Here is a 15,010-nt window from a genome sequence, read left to right as displayed (position 1 = left end):
AGGAAATTCTAAGTATAAAGTCAATATAAACAAGTCATTAATACATGAAGCAAAAAAAATATGAGCTTATCATTTTGAAATGTAAATAAATCAGCAGATTAAAATTTAGCAAAGAGGTTGTTTGTACTCGGGGTAAACTTCATCTAAAATCAAAATATTTGGAAAATTAATAAGCATAAGCAATTATAACAAGAAAAACTTACAACAGTCTTCTTAAAAAGCGAATTCCCATTTTTAGAAAAAAATAAGAAGTATTCTGACAAAGATCAGGAAAGCTATTTCTTATCGACATCGTTTGAAGAGCCACTAATTCATTATCAATGAGGCCCTTTGTACTCGGAGACAGGCGCTCTAAGTATTTTTCCGAACTCGTGTTAAAAAGCAAAATTGAGGCGATGAATCTCTCTCTCTCTCTCTCTCTCTCTCTCTCTCTCTCTCTCTCTCTCTCTTAAGTCTAAACATTTAACGGTTAAAAGTTCTCCATCTTAAGTGAAGGAAACATTTTATCGTAATAAACAGACAATACGAGGATTCTGATTCGGGATCAAATATTGAATGAAGAATTTTTATTAATAAACAACAGTTCAGTGGCCTCGTGCCATCATAAATTTAGCTGGACAATACCCTATAAATCAGTTTACTTGATCTTTTTGTCTCTGCATCCACTACTTTTAGTATATTAGATCTTTTTGTCTCTGCATCTGCTACTTTTCTCAATTTACTTAATCTTTGTGTCTCTTGGTCTGCTATTTTTCAGTTTACTTGTTCTTTGCGTCATTTGATCTGCTACTTTTTCTCAGTTAACTTGATCTTTGTGGCTATAGATCTGCTACTTTTTTTTTCAGTTAGCTTAATCTTTTAGATGCTTGCATCTGCTACTTTTCTCAGTTTACTAGATCTGTCTGTCTTTTGACCTGCTACTTTTCATTTCACTTGATCTTTGTGGTTCTGCATCTGTTACTTTTCGTTTCGCTTATGAACAAATTCTCAGAGTTTGTCATTTACCAGAGAATTATGTCCTTGTATCAATGCGTCTGCCACTTTGCTGAATTAATTCGTTTCAAAGGTTTTAAAGGCCGCTTATGAATGGCAGAGGCATGGGAAAGTGACATATTGCCCTATCACGCAGGACAATTCCCTAGAGACTGACCATATATCCTATGATCAGCACCCAAGCCCCCTGTGCCCCCAAGCTAGGACCAATGAGGGCCAGGCAATGGCTGCTGATGAGTCATCAGATAGAGCTATAGGTTCCCCCCCCCCCCCACAACCCCCACCCCCAACCTTAGCTCACAAGGATGGTGAAGTTGCAGTAATCAAAGAAACTAACGAGTTTGAGCAGGACTAGAATCCCAGTCTGGCGATCACCAGGCAAGGACATTACCAAAAGGACACGACAAGAGGTGCAAGAGCTTCCGAGTCTTTTGCTTTGCCAGTCTTTTTAATCCATTTACTTTATCTTTATCTTCGACTTATGTTTAAGCGCAAGCTACTATTCTTCTACTTACGCTTAAGCGTGAGCTACTATTCTACTTACGCTTAAGCGCAAGCTACTAACTCTATTTTTTTTTTTTTTTTTGCTAACCTTACCGGTCTACTAATCGATTTCCATTTCTTTTATCCTGCCTTCCAGACCATCAAACCAGGGAATGGCTTACCTTTGCCCCAATTTCCATTTCTTTTCACAGAGACCAGACTTTTATTGCTCAACACCATGTCATCAGTTCTTAACTTTGGGTCTCTGTGTCTTTATTCAGTTTCCCAGGGAAAGAAGCTCTTTTTCTGAAACTCTTTACTTTCAATGAATCTTTCTTTTGCTCATTTTACCTATACATTTTTTTTCTTTTCCTTTTTATTTCATATTCAAGTGAAATCTGGTTCGGGAAATTTCATCCAAGGCGGAATTTTTATTTAGATATCAGGCATTTTTTTTTTTATCTTTTATCATGAAATACACATGTACAATCTTACAATGTTTAGCATATATACATCGTAGTGTACTAGGTATTTTGGCCTAGTAATATTAATTATATATGGTTAGTATACATATATATATATATATATCTATATATATATATGTTATATATATACATATATATATACACAGTATACACACACATACATATATATATATATATATATATATATATATATATATATATATATATATATATGGTATAATTTGATTGTCTCACAATATATAAACATTAATGCATACAAATTTTTCCCGGGAAGGTGAACCATACAAACTATTTTTTGTGATTTAATTTCCACATACAGATATATAAATAACACATTTTGTACCACAATTCTCTTTAAATACCGATCAATGAGACTTGTGATTGCACTGCCATATCAATGACAATTTAATAATGAAAATCACAATAAATCACAAAGTGCGTTCTCTCTAATTCATCTAAAGTTTGTGACCAAATTAAGATGACATTATTTAAAAATTCCAACTGACATATGAAGACCAATATTTTATTGAAAGAAACATTCACTATAAGAGAGAAAAAACACAATACGATGAGATAAATAACTATATTCTTCATGGCATAAACACAAGCTACTTTCAAGAAAAAAAAATAAAATATATATATACATATATATATATATATATATATATATATATATATATATATATATATATTCTTTTCTCGAAAGTAGCTTGTGTTTATGCATGAAGAATATGTTATTTATCATCATCGTATTGTGTTTTTCTCTCTTATAGTGAATGTTTCTTTCATTGAAATTCTGGTCTTTATATCAGTCGGAAATATATATATATATATAGTATATATATATATATATATATATATATTATATATATATATATATATATATATATATAGTGATCAATCCATTTTCAATTTCAGGAATAGACCTTCGCATTACGACTAAAAAAAAATAAAAATAAGAAAAACAACTATAACATGATATCCATTAGGGAATTAAATGAGGACTGCATTGTTAAAATTTTCAAATAGACTAAAATGATTTAGACTTTAAATCACCTAAACAATATCTTTATTTGTTGAATTGGTGTTTATATACGACATTAAACATCTTTCTTCAATTTCACTTTAAAAAAGTAGCCGTTGTTACGATTACCGTTCAAAATTTGATATCTCAAAATACCGGATATCACTCAACAGTTCGAAATGGAATTATGATTTCATTTTGAAAAGGTGAAAATTCCTTATCGATAAACGTAACACTTATGAAACACGTTCATAAGTAAATAACTTCGCACGTTTTAAAATTATTTTATGTGTTTTAAGATAATCGTAATGGTTTAAGTTAATTGGAGTTTAATAATCAATTTTTTTTACGTTCATAAGTAAATGCTTTTCTATATTGCTTTAAAATATCTTATGTGTTTTAAGATAATCCTAATGGTTTTAGGTAACTGGAAGGTTAATAATTAAAATTATTTCATTACGTTTACAGCGAAATGAATAAAAAATATGAAAATATCACTACCAAATTGAGAATCGCCAACACAGCAGATCTAGTGATGCAATATATTGATGCCATGGATTGATATTCAAAGTCCAAATATATGATTTTTTTTCAGTGTAATAAAACAAATATTGAAACCCATTAACTCTCAATCAATAATAATAATCACAGAGGGATTTATTGCTTTTAAGATAAACGTAATGGTTTTAGAAAATTGGAGGTTAATCATTTAATATTTTTATTACGTTTACAGCGAAGCCAATAAAAAAATATGAAATTATTACAACCAAAAACGCCATCAACATCGGTGTTTAGATTTTATTTTTCTATCTTTTATATGAAATACACATTTACAATCTTGGAATTTATAACATTTATACATCATTGTATATTTACATGAATAAATTTGTATTTTCCATATACTGTATTTACAATTGAATTTTAACTATTTATCTGAATAGATTTTTTAATAAAAAAAATATATTGACTCGTGAATTACTTTTTCCAATAGAAATTTTAAATCCTTTATTATTTACATTAAACGTATTTATCATACTGCTTTTAAATATACCTAAGTAATTGCAGGTGAGATAGTTTGTATACGTAACTGTCTAACGATTGTTATTCTCCTTAGTAAGTATTCATATAACTGTTAAGCTAATTATTGCTGTAATAGTTCTTAACTTCTATTGCTGTTAACTATCATAACCATTGTTTACTTCCTGTATTATACTATTCTCAGTATTCAGTACTGAACTGTGTCTTGTACCGTGAGTTTTGGATAATAAATGTCTGAAAGGAACCGCTGTGTTTGTCAAACCATGAAAAATTCTTTTCTTTCCAAATCTTTTCAAAATGCATATAAACTGTTAGATCACTTGCATTGCAATGCAATATCATTAATGTGAAAAGAGAAATGCAGTTGCATTGGTGGAATGAGGCTCAGCGCGCATTGCAAATCCCGGTAATTAGGAAAGGTGATTTCTGTAGTAAACTCGGCTTAACTAACTCAAGTTCAGATAGGATTTAAATCGGTGAATGTTGAATTTTAATCAACAGGGAGGGTTATCGTTGTTTTTTTTATAACATTGTCATTGTATGCATGTATGAAAGTCTGTATTTTCTATGAATGAAAGTATGTAATTATACAATATATAAGTAAATAACTGTCCATGTTTGAAAGTATGAACGTACATATTAGTAAATAACTTACTATGAATGAAAGTGTGAAAGTATATATCAGTACATAACTTTCTATGTATGAAAGTATTTATGTTATAAAAGTAAATAACTGTTTATACATGAAAGAATGAATGTATACATACGTAGAAACTTAATACGTACGAAAGTAAGTATTAATATATACGTAAATATCTTCTATGGATGGAAGTATATATAAGTGCATAATTTTATATGTATGAAAATATGTATTTATATATACGTAAATAAATGTTTTGTATGAAAGTATGCATGTATATATAAGAAAATAAATTTCTATGTATGAACGTATGTATGTATATATATGTCATGGGTAGATGCAATATTATTGAAGGAATATATCCCCATGAGAGATTAGTTCACCAAATGTTCAGCTGGGCACCACAAGGAACTAGAAGAGTTGGAAGACCCAGTCCTACATGGATGAGGACTATGAAGCGCGAAATAGGAGATGATGACTGGAGAAGAATTGATTTAAAAGCTTAAGATAAGACGACTGGCGAAATCTAACCGAGGCCCTTTGCGTCAATAGGCGTGGGAGGAGATGATGATGATGCAATTATCAAAATAGAAAACATTTATTCCCAGTTAATTCAGTGTTTGCATACTCGATGTCTGTGTTTGAAAAGAGAGAGAGAGAGAGAGAGAGAAGAGAGAGAGAGAGAGAGAGAGAGAGAGAGAGAGAGAGAGAGAGAGAGAGAGAGAGAGAGAATTCATCGGCGTCCTTATCTCCTCGGAAAATAACCAGAAAACAGGAAACTCTCCAAACCTGACATTCGTTCGTTCCAGGAATGTGACCCAGCTGATATCCTGGAACAAGGGTTAAAAGAATACCGGGTTAGCCCACTTCTGACCAAATAAGAACAATCTCGCGCATCTCGCTGAGCGGCTGCATTGGTTAGGATTCAGATCAAGAAGTGTCATCAGTCTGTATTTGACTCTACTCGGGAGAACAACAAGAACTCAAGCTCTCCTTAACCATCCGGTCTTCATCCACCTGGTAATCTCTGGATAAATCCTCGTTAATCCTCTGGGTCCTGAGGAGTCCCATGGCTACTTGCTTCGTGTATGGCTGTAGATCAAGTCAAAGGAGAAAGGAAGACCAATATGTAAAATCTCTCTCTCTCTCCTCTCTCTCCTCTCTCTCGTCTCTCTCTCATCCTCTCTCTCCTCTCTCTCTCTCTCATTTCTTATATGATTCCTTTTGTAAATCTACCAAAAGTTGTTTCCCCTATTTGTACAGTGTCTCATGATTTTTTATGATAAGAATCTTGAACAGAAAAATTCTCCTGTGAGAGAAGTCAAAAGCAAAAATATGGAAAAATAGAGAAATAGTAAATTTCCAAATAAAAGCTTGAATATTTTTTTTTTGTATTTTCATTAAGAAAGTATAAATTTTAAACAGAATTCTCTTATCTCCTTAACCAAAAAATAAATAAAAACAAAGAAAAAACTGAAATTCTAGTCTTCAAATAATAAAGTACTTGAAGATCAAGGTAAAAGTTATCTTCCTCGGTCACGAAAGAAAGAAAAGTGTGCTATGGGGGAAACACCTACGATAGTGACCCTAAAACTTGTTTTCCTCGTTTTCTTCTACAGTCACTATCCATTGACGTCACGAAGGTGCGCAGTAACTCAGAGACGGTCTAACCCGGTATTCTTTTAACCCCTGCCTGGAACCTCTGGAACCACTCGTCGCTCTCTTCCGAATGGCACGCCATTGCAATTGGATAAGAGGATGGTTTGGGATTCTTAAGTAGGAGATTCAGGATGAATAGGGTTAAATCTTATGATTCACAAAAGTAGAAGTAAGGGAAAGAATCAGTGATTCGTAGAACTGCGATTTTGTTATTAGCATCGTAAAAAAGGAAAATTAGTTGAAGTTAATCATCATCATTAATATGTGTGTGTATATATATATATATATATATATATATATATATATATATATATGTGTGTGTGTGTGTGTGTTACCTTTCCTAAACGGTCTTGAATTTTATAGACATTCATTCTATTTTGTTTATATTATATTAGCGTTATTATTATTACTACTAACTAAACTACAAAACTACTTGGAAAAGTAGGATGTAATAAACCCAAGGGCTCAAACAGGGCAAACGTAGCTCAGTGAAAAAAGAGGAATAAGGAAATAAATAAATTACAAGAGAAGTAATGAACAATTTAATATATTTACACACACATATATATATATATATATATATATATATATATATATATACACATATATATATATATGAACAGTAACAACATTAAAATATTTGTTGCAAGTTTGAACTTTTGATCTTTATGGAATCATACCTTAACTTCTTCATAAAATTTAATTTTCCTAGTAGTGTATTAAACGATAAAAAACGTTAGTTTCGACTTATATCAGAAATGAAGTTAAATCTTCAAAGTTATTTATATTTGCCAAAAAAAAAAAAAATACGGAGCATGCTGAGTTTAATTAATTTAAATAAACTTTATAAAACATAAATATGTAATACTATATACTGTTTCTTTGTGAACTATCTTGATTTTTTTTAATAAAAAAAAAGGGGGGGGTTACTTCTATTTCATTTTACTGACGTTCTTTAAAAAGTAATAATTCCCTGGAAAATCTCTAGACCAATAATTAGAACCTCAGTAAATACAAATAAGATTATATAGGTTGTACACTGGCCAAGGAAACAGTCACCCGTTGATATACTATCGCTCGAAAGTTATTGCGTCATTTAGTGTCAATTACATTGGATCCCTCTTTGCCTACACATATACATAATAGACAGGATTATTCTTTACACATTCCACTCTTTCCTCATACACCTGAGATAACCGAAAAATTCTTCACTAGAGGGGTTTACTGTTGCACTGTTAATGTACAGTGGCCACTTTCCTCTTGGTAAAGGTACAAGAGACTCTTTAGCTATGGTAAGGCAGCACTGTTAGAAGAAGGACGCCACAAAATCAAACCAGTTTTCTCTAGTCTTGGGTAGTGCCATAGCTTCTGTATCATGAGTTTTTCTTGATTGAGAGTACACTCCTTATTTCCTTTCCTCATTGCTCACTTCCCTCTTGGAGCCCTTGGGCTTATAGCATCCTACTTTCCCAATTAGGGTTATAGCTTATAAAGTAGTAGTAATAATAATAATAATAATGAATTATGGTGATACATCATCATCACCATCATCTCATCCTACGCCCTCAGTTATATTTCGCCAGTCGTCTCTATCTTGAGCTTTTAATTCAATACTTGTCCATTTACCACCACCTACTTCACGCTTCATAGTTCTCAGCCACGTGGGTCTGGATCTTCCAACCCTTCTCGTACCTAAATAGCAAAAACGTAACACAATAAAATTGTCAAGGAATTAACCTATAGACTGCGCAATCTGGTTGCATCAGGTATCTGAATCCTTCAAATGAGGTCATTAAGCCAGAGACCGACAATGGAATAACGTAAGTGCAATCCTTCTAATTGGGTTTGATAATCTAGCTTATCTCAAAACAATCAAATAACCATTCAGGCTCTAAGCATTCCTCTATAATGATCAATTACGGAAATAAATTACATTATCTAATCAGTACAATAGCTACATTCTGTAATTACATGTACGGATTATTTTTCTACATATGGCTTTCCCCACAATAATGCTACTGTTATGATATTTATCATATTATTTCCGTGAAAACACTGTTTATGTATACAAACAGAGTACTATGGCTATTTACAATAATGCATTATTGAGAAAGGCTATTGTCAATAAGTCTCTAGAAACATTAAGAGCTTAGCCTTACGTCTATATACATAGGTGGAGGCACTCATGATGTTTGAAGAGGGTTCTTACCGGTTTTTACTGTCTTACATAAATTTTCTTAATGTCCTGACTCAATCATTTTTATTATGTTGAAATAACAGTTACCAGGTAATGTGTCATTAACTCATTTGTTATTCTATACAGGAATGTGGTGGCCGATGTGGTATATGTAAAAATGGTCAGTCTTTACGGAATTGTCCTGTTTGATAGGGCAATGTCACTGCCCTTGCCTCTGCTATTCATGAGAGCCCTTTAAACCTTAAACGAATATAATTGTTTTGTTTTTAAGAACCTTTCCACCTGTTATTCCATTTTCAACCATTCTTTCCACACACACAAAAAAAAAAAAATAAAAATAGAAAATAAGAAATTAAAGATTAAATCTCTGATCAAATCTCAGTAAAAGATATTTTACGTTCAAACCATCATCCCAAAAATATTAAAAGATAAAAATGAAACGTTCTGTTTTATTGCTCGAAACTTTATGAATAAACGAAAACGTTCAAATGTCAATATGGAGATAAATAAAACACCCGGTGCATATTTGATTGGATATTTATATTGTAAGCCATTTGGCTCTATTTTCCATAAAAATAGGAACGATTTTACTATTCCTGAAATGTTTTTAGATACGGATGATTTTTAGGGTATTAATAGTCGGTGGAAATATGCGTTTTATGAGCTTACTTGATCTATCAAAGGAGTTACAGTCTTACTTCTCAGTTTGTTTGAGTTACATAGTTTTACCTTTTAGTGTTGAGTTACAGAGTTTTACCTTTCAGTGTTTGAGTTACAGAGTTTTCCTTATTAGTTTGCTTGAGTGGTTTGAGTAACGTAGTTTTACTTCTGGGTTTGGTTTGAGGTACGGAGTTTTATTTCTTTATTTGTTTGAGTTACGGATTAAAACTCCTCGTAATGTTTGAGTTACGGATTAAAACTCCTCGTAATGTTTGAGTAACGGAGTTTTAATTCTTAGTTTGCTTGAGTTATGGAGTTTTACTTCTTGGTTTGTTTGAGTTACGGAGTTTTATTTCTAGTATGTTTAGTTACTGAGTTTTAGTTTTAAATTTATTCAGTTACGGAATTTTACTTCTTAGTTTGTTTTGAGGTACGGATTAATACTCCTTGTAATATTTGTTTTACGGAGTTTTACTGCTTATTATGTTTGAGTTCATATTAAAAAAAAAGAAAAAAAAAAGTAGTAGCAATTTCCCGGAAAATGTCATCTTTTGATAAACCAGTCTTCAATGTACTTTTTGTACAGATAAACCCAATTGACTGGTATGGGCTTTTAGCGGAGATTTTCCAATTACAGGGGATCATAAGGACAAAATAATCCTATTTTAGGATTATTATTAAACCTAACCTCAAAACAGAAAGATATATATATATATATATATATATATATATATATATATATATGTATATATATATATATATATACATACATACATACATATATATATACACACATATATATACATACATAATATATATATTCTCCACTGCGTATTTTTGTGGGCGAATTTTACGCTTTTGGCATTTTTAGTTATCGTCTCTTGTACTTTGCATAATTTAGCATAATTATAACTTAAAATTTGTGAATATATAAACTAGCAGACAAATAAATACGACCAACATAAGTGCAGAAAACTTTTATTTATTAATTCCATAATATATATAAAAGAATCTTCCTCACAAAAACATAGAGAATGGTGTTACTGTATATGAAATATTTTCCCTGGTATTTTGAAGAAACAGGAAATTAATAAGGACCCAGGTCAAAAAATAGTTGTGCATGGAACCAGACGCTTTTGCTTAAACATATGGGCTTTTTAAACATTCTCACAAATACACATACGCCTAAACATAAACATACCTATACCTACACATATCTCTACACATACGCAAACACATACGCATTTATATTCACCTACACCTACACCTATAAATACAAATACAAATAATATTATTATTATTATTGTTATTATTATTATTATTATTATTATTATTATTATTATTATTATTATTATTGATGTTGTTGTAAATATATAAACGAGAAGACAAATAAACATATGGGTTTTTTAAACAATCCCACAAATTGCTTTTATTAAAAAATATGGAATATGAAATGTAGACGTTTTGAAAAGATCTTTTAGTAATCAACCAATCGTTTTAATATTTCAAAAATATGAATCATGAAATGTAGACGTTTGAAAAGGCCTTTATTTTTTAGCAATCAAACAAATCGGTTTCATGTTCAATAAATATGGACTTTGAAATGTAGAAGTTGTAAAAGGACTTTATAGCAACCAACCAAATTGTTTTCATTAAAACATGGAATATGAAATGTAATTGTTTTTAAAAGGAATTTTTAGCATCAACCAAATTGTTTTCATTAAAACATATGGAATATGAAATGTCGACGTTTTAAAAGGAATTTTACACGATTACAAAAATTGTTTTCATAAAAAAAATGTAGAATATGAAATGTAGACGTTTTAAAAAAAAAATTGTTTTAAACAATCACAAAAATCATCTTTCATTAGAAAATATAGAATATGAAATGTAGACGGTTTGAAAGAACTTTTTTAGCAATCAAGCAAATCGTTTTCATAAAAAAAATAGAATATGAAATATACAGTAGACGTTTTAAAAGGATTTTTTAAGTCAAAGAAATCGTTTTCATTAAAAAATAAAAAATAAAATAAAAAAAAAATATGGACCATGAAATGTAGGTGTTTTAAAAGGACTTTTTAGCAATCAAAAAATCGTTTTCATTAATATATATATATATATATATATATATATATATATATAATATATATATATATATATATATATATATTATATATATATATATATATATATATATATATATATATATATCATTAAATATAGACGTTTTTCTAATCCAAAATGTAATAATCGGAATTTCCAAAATGCATTCAAAAAGTTAAACCTAATAGTTTGCTCTTATTAGAAAGCAATTCTCTGGTTATAACCGTCGACGTAATAACTAGATTCAACTTTGGTTAACTGTTTCACTGGGAGATGCAAACTTAGAAGGGGAAGTGTTAATCATGGCTGTTCTAACATCTCTCCCTGCACATCGGATATTTGCGGTGAAGTGTTACTGGAAATATATTGCAATTAAAGTTGATTCTAATTAATTGTGGTAAAGACTTTCAAAATGATGTTAAACATTTTCTTTTAAGTGAGGGACGAGGACATGTCGACTGAAGCTGATTTATGATTTTTTTTCTTTATCTCTTCCTCCCCTTTTCTCCTCTCTCTCCTCCACCACCTCCTCCTCATCCTTCTCCTCTCCTCTACATCATCCTACACCACCACTCTTCCTTCTCCTCCACCACCACCTCTCTTCCTCCACCACCTCCTTCTCCTCCTACATCATCCTCCACCACCATCTTCTACTCCACCACCACCTCTTCCTTCTCCTCCACCACCACCTTCCTCTCCTCCACCACCTCCTCCTCATCCTTCTCCTCCTCCTCTACATCATCCTCCACCACCATCTTCTACTCCACCACCACCTCTTCCTTCTCCTCACCACCTCTCTCCTCACCACCTCCTCCTCCTCCACCACCTCCTCCTCATCTTCTCTCCTCCACCACCTCCTCCTCATCCTTCTCCTCCTCCTCTACATCATCCTCCACCACCATCTTCTACTCCACCACCACCTCCTCCTCATCCTTCTCCTCTCCACCACCTCCTCCTCATCCTTCTCCTCCTCCTCTACATCCTCCTCCACCACCATCTTCTACTCCACCACCACCTCTTCCTTCTCCTCCACCACCTTCTCTTCCTCCACCACCTCCTCCTCCTCCACCACCTCCTCCTCATCCTTCTCCTCATCCACCACCTCCTCCTCATCCTTCTCCTCCTCCTCTACATCATCCTCCACCACCATCTTCTACTCCACCACCACCTCTTCCTTCTCCTCCACCACCTCTCTCTTCCTCCACCACCTCCTCCTCCTCCACCACCTCCTCCTCATCCTTCTCCTCATCCACCACCTCCTCCTCATCCTTCTCCTCCTCCTCTACATCATCCTCCACCACCACCTTCTCTTCCTCACCACTCTCCTCCTCCTCCACCACCTCCTCCTCATCCTTCTCCTCCATCCACCACCTCCTCCTCATCCTTCTCCTCCTCCTCTACATCATCCTCCACCACCATCTTCTACTCCACCACCACCTCCTCCTCATCCTTCTCCTCCTCCACCACCTCCTCCTCATCCTTCTCCTCCTCCTCTACATCATCCTCCACCACCATCCTTCTCCTCCACCACCACCTCCTTCCTTCTCCTCCTCCACCACCTCTCTCCTCCACCACCTCTTCCTCCTCCACCACCTCCTCCTCATCCTTCTCCTCCACCACCACCTCCTCCTCATCCTTCTCCTCCTCCTCTACATCATCCTCCACCACCACCTCTTCCTTCTCCTCCACCACCACCTTCTCTTCCTCCACCACCTCCTCCTCCTCCACCACCTCCTCCTCCACCACCATCTTCTACTCCACCACCACCTCTTCCTTCTCCTCCACCACCACCTTCTCTCCTCCACCACCTCCTCCTCCACCACCATCTTCTACTCCACCACCACCTCTTCCTTCTCCTCCACCACCACCTTCCTCTCCTCCACCACCTCCTCCTCATCCTTCTCCTCCTCCTCTACATCATCCTCCACCACCATCTTCTACTCCACCACCACCTCTTCCTTCTCCTCCACCACCACCTTCTCTTCCTCCACCACCTCCTCCTCCTCCACCACCTCCTCCTCATCCTTCTCCTCCTCCTCTACATCATCCTCCACCACCATCTTTTACTCCACCACCACCTCATCCTTCTCCTCCTCCACCACCTCCTCCTCATCCTTCTCCTCCTCCTCTACATCATCCTCCACCACCATCTTTTACTCCACCACCACCTCTTCCTTCTCCTCCACCACCACCTTCTCTTCCTCCACCACCTCCTCCTCCTCCACCACCTCCTCCTCATCCTTCTCCTCCTCCTCTACATCATCCTCCACCACCATCTTTTACTCCACCACCACCTCTTCCTTCTCCTCCACCACCACCTTCTCTTCCTCCACCACCTCCTCCTCCTCCACCACCTCCTCCTCCACCACCATCTTCTACTCCACCACCACCTCTTCCTTCTCCTCCACCACCACCTTCCTCTCCTCCACCACCATCCTCCTCCTCCACATCATCCTCCACCACCTCCTCCTCTACATCATCCTCCACCACCATCTTCTACTCCACCACCACCTCTTCCTTCTCCTCCACCACCACCTTCCTCTCCTCCACCACCTCCTCCTCATCCTCTCCTCCTCCTCTACATCATCCTCCACCACCACCTTCTCTCCTCCACCACCCTCCTCCTCCTCCACCACCTCCTCCTCATCCTTCTCCTCCTCCTCTACATCATCCTCACCTCCATCTCTTCTTCTCCTCCACCACCACCTTCTCTCCTCCACCACCTCATCCTCCTCCTCCACCATCTCCTCCACCACCTCCTCCTCTACATCATCCTCCACCACCATCTTCTACTCCACCACCACCTCTTCTTCTCCTCCACCACCACCTTCCTCTCCTCCACCACCTCCTCCTCATCCTTCTCCTCCTCCTCTACATCATCCTCCACCACCATCTTCTACTCCACCACCACCTCTTCCTCTCCTCCACCACCACCTTCCTCTCCTCCACCACCTCCTCCTCATCCTTCTCCTCCTCCTCTACATCATCCTCACTCCACCACCACCTTCTCTCCTCCACCACCTCCCTCCTCCTCCTCCACATCATCCTCCACCACCATCTTCTACTCCACCACCACCTCTTCCTTCTCCTCCACCACCACCTTCCTCTCCTCCACCACCTCCTCCTCATCCTTCTCCTCCTCCTCTACATCATCCTACACCACCATCTCTTCCTTCTCCTCCACCACCACCTTCTCTTCCTCCACCACCTCCTCCTCCTCCTCCACATCATCCTCACCACCATCTTCTACTCCACCACCACCTCTTCCTTCTCCTCCACCACCACCTTCCTCTCCTCCACCACCTCCTCCTCATCCTTCTCCTCCTCCTCTACATCATCCTACACCACCATCTCTTCCTTCTCCTCCACCACCACCTTCTCTTCCTCCACCACCTCCTCCTCCTCCTCCTCCACATCATCCTCCACCACCATCTTCTACTCCACCACCACCTCTTCCTTCTCCTCCACCACCACCTTCCTCTCCTCCACCACCTCCTCCTCATCCTTCTCCTCCTCCTCTACATCATCCTACACCACCATCTCTTCCTTCTCCTCCACCACCACCTTCTCTTCCTCCACCACCTCCTCCTCCTCCTCCACATCATCCTCCACCACCATCTTCTACTCCACCACCACCTCTTCCTTCTCCTCCACCACCACCTTCCTCTCCTCCACCACCTCTCCTCATCCTTCTCCTCCTCCTCTACATCATCCTACACCACCATCTC

The 15,010-nt window shown here is 36.2% G+C and overlaps 1 protein-coding gene across 1 annotated transcript; it reads right to left on the bottom strand.

Annotated features, from left to right (window-relative positions):
• Positions 1–13,541: 13,541 nt before the first annotated feature.
• LOC137660113 (RNA-binding protein cabeza-like) lies at positions 13,542–14,068 on the bottom strand. Its single transcript, XM_068394829.1, has 2 exons — positions 13,865–14,068; positions 13,542–13,778 (listed from the first exon to the last, which is right to left on the bottom strand). The coding sequence occupies exons 1-2, from the start codon at positions 14,066–14,068 to the stop codon at positions 13,542–13,544; spliced, it is 441 nt and encodes a 146-aa protein (XP_068250930.1).
• Positions 14,069–15,010: the final 942 nt, after the last annotated feature.

Source organism: Palaemon carinicauda, chromosome 20, assembly GCF_036898095.1.
Source record: "Palaemon carinicauda isolate YSFRI2023 chromosome 20, ASM3689809v2, whole genome shotgun sequence".
Classification (NCBI taxonomy): Eukaryota; Metazoa; Arthropoda; class Malacostraca; order Decapoda; family Palaemonidae; genus Palaemon; species Palaemon carinicauda.
Note: the sequence above shows the minus strand (reverse complement) of the source record. Positions and strands in the feature narration are given on the sequence as shown.